Source organism: Abramis brama, assembly GCF_963993115.1.
Source record: "Abramis brama genome assembly, chromosome: 10".
Lineage (NCBI taxonomy): Eukaryota > Metazoa > Chordata > Actinopteri > Cypriniformes > Leuciscidae > Abramis > Abramis brama.
This window is the reverse complement of record NC_139972.1, coordinates 3,043,370-3,050,459: the sequence shown is the minus strand read 5'-3', so window position 1 is coordinate 3,050,459 and position 7,090 is coordinate 3,043,370. Positions and strand designations below refer to the sequence as shown.

The window sequence follows — 7,090 nt, the reverse complement described above, 5'->3', positions numbered from 1 at the left end:
CCCGCTTTGCGTTTACCGCACAGCATTTTCACCCCTTGTCCCGCACATCGCATATTGAGAAAATGTCCTGCATTTTCATCAGTCTATTGGTTTTTAATTATCATACTAAGAAAACGTGCATGCATTCTTTTGCCTTTTTAAGAAAGCATATTTTAAATCATATCCAATGGTTGAAAAGAAAGTAAACACGGTCACTGGTAGGTTGTGACGGCTGTCAATCAAAATGTGGACCGGTGATTCGTTCCCCGTGTTCCCTGTCATAAAACAAATGGATAATTTGGTCAATTAAAATTTTAATTTAACAGAATTTATCAGCTTGTTGCTTGCTGTGGTTGTTTTAATTCACATCCTTTCTAAAAATATGAGTTTTTGGTTTATTATATTTTTAATATATAAGACTGTCAATGATCTAATTTCATGTTGTTTTCTATTTTTTTGTTCATTGTTTATTTTGTTGGATTTTAGTTGCACTTGGTCAGAACTGTTTCAGAAGTAGTGATCTGCATGATGCCTGCTGCCTTTGGGCTCAGTGATGCTGAATTTAAATGACATATAAAATAAAGACATGTTATGCTACGTTGTGATGTAATGGTGTTTTCTGTAAGGGACTAAAGAACAAATAACTTTAATCAGCTGAAAGGCAGAATACAAATGTTTTTATTAAGTTAGACATTATATAACAGTTTCAGGTTATGTGTTGGTAACATGTCCCTCATTGTCCCACACAAACTTATAATCGTCCCACATTTGGTTTGTTTGATGGTGGTCACCCTAATGTCAATATAGTCTGTAAACACTGACTGTATTCATCTCCAAACAGCGCCACTGCAAGCTCCGCCCACAGCTCCTTCACCATGGCAACCACGGCATCGATTCTCTGAGTGAATCAAATCCTAAAGATTCAGTATAAAATAGTTAAATCCTCATTTAAATAAGAAACTTCATAAAACACTTTTATCCGTTTTTTTATCTCTGGTGTGTGTGAGTGAGTCTCAGGTGTGTGTGTGTGTGTGTGCGTGCGTGCGTGTGTTTGTTCCTCCTCGTCGAGTTCAAATGACGCGACTGAATGAAAGAGAAAGTGAAAGTCTTAAATCGCTTATTCACTCTCAACTCGACGCACTTCTCAACATTCGACCTGCAGGATCGTGAATTTGACGGACTGAGCTGCTAAAGTTACTAAAGTGTGTTTATAAAGATGTCTCGAGGTTCAAACGCTGGATTTGATCGACACATCACCATATTCTCACCTGAGGGCCGCTTGTATCAAGTCGGTAAGAGTTCCACCATTTCATAATCCATTACTCCGGTTTTCATCAAGTATTAAACTATTATTGAGGCTTTCAGCTCATCTTTACTGCAATGATGCAGCGTTTTGGACTATTGGTGACAGAATGATTAAATAATATTTGTGTTATTGGACGGATTGCATGTGTAATCAAACGATTTTAGTCATCAAATGTTATTTTTTTCGACACTAAAGTAGAACCACGACTCATTAAGATCAGACTTCATCTTCATTAGTCAATGATAATTCATTATAAATCATCTCCAGAAATACACTTCTGAGTTCTTCCAAACCAACAAAAACATGTTTTAGGAATGTTTACACTAACGTTGCCATTAGGCTAAGTTATGAAAGTCTTATTTCTGTGAATGTTCTCTGAACGTTCAAAACGTCCAGTTTAAGACCATTCTGTTCTTCAAACATTATTGGAACTTTTGAATGTTCTCTGAACGTTCTGAAACAAGTAGAAACATTTTAAACACGTTCCATGATCGATTTATAAATGTTTTGAGAACGTTAATAAAGACCAGATAACTTTAAACGAACGTTCTATTAACGTCAGAAGAAATGTGATCATAACTCGACCAGATCGTTAGCTAAACTTCTGATAACGTTCCCTGTTAACAGTTTTGTGCATGTTGTGTTTATGTGATGTTGAATGTGTTGGACAGAATATGCCTTCAAAGCCATCACTCAGAGCGGCCTGACCACGGTGGGCATCAGAGGGACGGACTGTGCTGTGGTCGTCACACAGAAGAAAGTTGCGGTAAAAACACACACACCTGATGATCAGTGTTGAGAGAGAGAGAGAGTCTTATTTCAGTCTGCAAGGGTCTGGATTACTCCTGGACAAGCTTCAAGCGTCTCAAAGCATCTCAGAGTCTTTCTAAACCGGCAGAGATGCTGTGATGCTCTTAAATTACGCTGAGCTCTCTCTCTGTGTGTGTGTGTGTGTGTGTGTGTGTGTGTGTGTGTGTGTGTGTGTGTGAGAGAGAGAGAGAGAGAGAGAGAGAATGTGTGTGTGAGTGAGTGTGTGTGAGAGAGAGAGAGTGAGTGTGAGTGTGTGTGTGTGTGTGTGAGAGAGAGAGAGAGAGAGAGAGAGTGTGTGTGTGTGTGTGTGAGAGAGAGTGAGTGTGTGTGTGTGTGTGTGTGTGTGTGTGTGTTTAACTGACTCTCTGTTTCTCGTGTGCAGGACTCACTCCTGGATGCGTCGACAATGACAAACATGTTCCGTCTCACTCCACGGATCGGATGCGTCATGACTGGACATTATGGTGTGTGTGTGTGTCTCCTCTCACGTGTTACACTAGCGTCACATGATGTCAAGTCACTATTTCTGTGGCGCTTTACAACACATCGTTTAAAAGCAGCTTCACAGTGGAAATCACAGAATCAGTGATGCAAACTTCATCAAATACGAGACAAACTCACATTCTGCTATAAATCCACAGTGTCGTTATTCACATCAATAACCGTGTCATGAGCCGTGTTTCCATCCTCCTCCTTTATGGGAATTTGGGATATTTGGTCAATCAAGGTGATAAGCAGCATCTCAAATGTTGGTTTGGTGTTTCTGAAAGTCAAAGTGTGTGATCAGAGTGATTTGGTGTAATTCCCTCCAGAAGCGTCTCACACACACGAGTGTGTTCCCGAACACCAGCATCCAAACGCCATAGAACACGACAGCGTTTACTGTGTTTCGCCTGACGCTCGAGACACACTCGTTTATGATGGAGGGAAAAAGAGTCTGATTGCAGAAACTTACAGTTTATTAGTCCCTATGGAGGATCGCTTTACCACTCTACAGATAAAGCGTTGTCGGGAAACTAATTTCGCGTATCTACCCCGAATTGATCAAATAAAATTCTGTATCAAAAATTGTAAGGAAACGCCAGTACTTTGTTTAGGCTTGGTTTGTAGGGCATTCCAGAACATATACACATATACGCACATATATTCAAACACACATAACTATAGAACCAGTTCTTAATGCGCATGTGAACGCCATCAGCGTTTCTCACAGGTTCGCGTTTAAAGTCTGTGTAGAGAGAATGGTGTCGTCTTAGCGGCCCCTAATTTAATAACAAATGATCGTTGCGACGGAAGCAAATCAATAAAAACTAACTTTAGCTGGAAAATAACTTTATTAAAGAACCGCTATAAAGCCAAAACAATATCTGTTACCTTAAATTATGTTTATCTCTGTAAAGCTGCTTTGAAACAATCTACATTGTTAAAAGTGCTATATAAATGAAGATGACTTGACTTGACTTGACTATTACTGATATTCTGCACCAGGAAGTGATGATATTGTTCTCTTGAACACATGGGATGGAAACACTGCTGTATTCACAAATGATTTATGCCATATTTGCTCCTTTTGGATGGTATCATAGCTATTGTTGCAAAGCTGCTTTACAGAAGACAACAGTGTCATTATTCAGTTCAATAACGGTGTTGATGTGTGTGTGTGTGTGTGTAGCTGACAGCCGTTCTCAGGTTCATCGTGCTCGTGTGGAGGCCGCCGAGTGGAAATATAAGTTCGGTTACGACATCACGGCGGACATGTTGTGCCGGCGCATGGCGGATCTGTCGCAGGTCTACACACAGAACGCGGAGATGAGGCCGCTCGGCTGCTGTGAGTGTGTTCGTCCGCACAGACTCAGGTGATCGGCCTCGTTTGCAGTGTTTGTGACGCTGTTTGTGATTCAGGCATGATGCTGATCGCCATGGACCCTCTGATGGGACCCGTGCTCTACAAATGCGACCCGGCCGGGTATTTCTGCGGGTTCAGGGCCACGAGCGTCGGGACCAAACACACAGAGGCCAACAGCTTCCTGGAGAAGAAGCTGAAGAAGCAGCCCGAGCTGACGGCCGACAGGACCGTAGAGGTGTGTGACACTTCACATAGTGGCAGGAGAATTCCCATCAGCTTCACAGGAAAATATCAGAATCAACTAGATGAGTGAAGTTCAGAAACAAACTTTGATGTTGGCTTGAAAAGGCTGTATAAAAAGTTTTATAAGCTTTAAATTTTGTGAAGTAGAAAGAAAGATATTGATAACATGAAGTAACATGTTTTATCATATTGCTAGCATGAATAAGCATATTGTTAACACATTGCTAGCATGATTTAATTTGCTGTTAACATGATTTAACATGTTGCTAGCATGAATTAGCATGTTTTTAACATGTTTTAGCACATTGCTAGCATGATTTAGCATATTGATAGCATGTTTCAACACATTGCTAGCATGAATTAGCATGTTGCTACCATGATTTAACACAACGTTCTCAAAATGATTTAGCATTTGTTAGCATGTTTTAACGATTCTAACATGATTTGGCACTTCTATCATCACTGCTATCATGAATTAACTTAGCCTGTTGTAGAACATTGCTAGCATGATTTTACATGTTGTTAACATGATTTAACATATTGCTAGCATGAATTAGCATGTTGTTAGCATGTTTTAATATGTTGTTAGCATGAATCAGCATATTAGCAGCGTGAAATAGCATGTTATTAATATTAACGTTTGGTAGCATAAATTAACATGTTGGTAGCATGTCCCAAGTTAGTTGCTAGGCTTTGCCAGTGATAGATATGTGGTGGATGAAGCTTAAATACTCTATCAGAGTTATTGTTTTAAAATTTTGACCCCCTCAATGTATGGTAATGGGATTTTGGAACAGTTAGAGAAGATACAGCAACCCGAGTCAGAACAGTCTGAAGGTCTGACCAGAGTTCGGAGGTTATCGAGTTAAATCTCTAGGAGGAGATGATCTCTAAATTTTGGCTCAGAAGAAGATGATTAAATAGTAGATCAGCATGTAGGCTTTGTCAAGCAAACATAATGATGCAAACTTCATCAAATATGAGCGAGTATCCTAGTAAACTGTCGGCTATGTCTTAAGTGAACGCAGCTGAGAAGGAAACACGTGTGTCAGTATCAGTATATTAGACCGGTGCATTCGCTCTTAAAGTGACGGCAGCCTCATATTCCTGCTGCCGTCTGTGTTTTTAATGTTAATCAAACAACAAAAGACATAGAAAAACGGAATAACTTTTATAAGGATTAATTAATAAGGATGTTTAATGTATACAGTACAAATTTGAAAACTACTGCCAGATCTACCGGAAATACCTGAAAAGCTTCTGTTTATTTAATTTGCATCTTTGTTATATTATATGTATTTGTGATTTTGCTTAATATAATGCTTAATATTTTTTTTTTTTATAACTGACAATTTACTTGTCTTTAGTAATGTTATACATTTATATTAGTTAGGCTAGTAGATTTAGGTATTGAAATTGGAATAGAGAATTGTGAATTTTCACTAGGATAATTTTTTTTTTGTGTCATTACTTCCTGTTTTTGCTAAAACAGTTTCATGGCTGATAAACATATTAATGGTATGTACATTTTCTGAACTCACTGGCCATTGGCAGATGTGGCAAAAAGTTATTTCTAGGCCCTTTATGTTAATATAATATGCTAAAATGTTATGTTTACTGTCTGTCAGCAGTGTGTTGACTGAATATTGTAACTCTCATATTTGCCTCCTGTCCTCTAGATGGCGATCTCGTGTTTGTCGTCTGTGCTTTCCATGGACTTCAAAAGCACTGAGCTGGAAGTGGCTGTTGTGACCAAAGAAAAGCCTAAATTCAGGTACGGAGAGAGAACGAATGAGTGTCTGACAGCAAACATATAATGTAGTTTAAGCAGAAATATGGCGTTACATTTGTGCCAAAAAGGTCAGCTACTTTGTGTAATTCATTTGTGTGTCTACTGTTGCTGCTGTCGTGTTTTATGCTTTATAAGTTTCTGTTTAACAGATATCCAGGTAAACAAACACAACATTTAGATTTGTTCAATAATGAGATTTCTAAAACTTTCAGATGCATTTATTTTCATTAATTTATGCATTTAGCAGACACTTTTATACAATGAGAACTGCTCATATTATCTTTCTGTTCTATAAGTGTGAATGAATCTAGAGTTCTTTAGTTTCATCCTTTTGTTTTGTCATAATATTCATTGTTTTAGAAAGATGGTATATGAAAGTGTAAAAAAAATATCACATTTTACTTTCAAAATGTGAAAATATGAAATCATAATTTTTGCAAAATGACAGATAAAGACATCATAAACATATAAAAAAAAATGAACAAGTACGCAGTGACTGCAGATGATAAAGGCATCTGCTAAAGGAATAAATGTAAATTAACACAGTTGAAAGCAAGTCGGCTGCTTTTTGGCACAAATACGCCCTCATAGAGAACATCTGTCTGTGTCTTTCAGGACTCTGTCAGAAAAAGAGATCGAGGGACATCTGATAGCGATCTCGGAGAGAGAATAACCGTCAGGTTTCCACATTTTTATAAAATCCACTGAAATGAAACGCCATTATCTGCCGTTTGCTCATCATTTCTCAGCTCATAGTTTTACACTGAATTTGATACAGATTGTATTTGGTGTCTGTTACCTGGTGAATGACATCTATAAACCAGTGGACAGTCAAATAACTCTCAAATAAACATCATTTTGTCAGTCTAAAACAGCCTCAGTGAGTAATATCCACTTTCTGCTTTAAAATATTACATTGATTTCTTTCATTGTGTGCTTTCCTCTTTCTCCAGCTGGTGGCGTCATTTATTCACGGATTGAGACACATTTTTCCAGCTGTAAAAGCTCCCAGTTGATCACTGATTCATGTTCCCACCATAACATGCAAACACAAAATGATTTTTGATCAAAGAGAATTATGAGAGAAAATAATATGCTTTGAAAGATTTATTTG

At 38.1% G+C, this 7,090-nt stretch overlaps 1 protein-coding gene across 1 annotated transcript; it reads left to right on the top strand.

Moving 5' to 3' along the window:
- The first annotated feature begins 879 nt into the window (after window positions 1–879).
- Window positions 880–6,852, top strand: psma6l (proteasome 20S subunit alpha 6, like). The gene is made up of 7 exons (XM_084126823.1): window positions 880–1,271; window positions 1,957–2,051; window positions 2,478–2,559; window positions 3,768–3,923; window positions 3,998–4,176; window positions 5,864–5,958; window positions 6,592–6,852. Exons 1-7 carry the CDS (start codon window positions 1,196–1,198, stop codon window positions 6,647–6,649), a joined length of 741 nt encoding a protein of 246 aa, XP_083982949.1. The 5' UTR covers window positions 880–1,195; the 3' UTR covers window positions 6,650–6,852.
- Window positions 6,853–7,090: the final 238 nt, after the last annotated feature.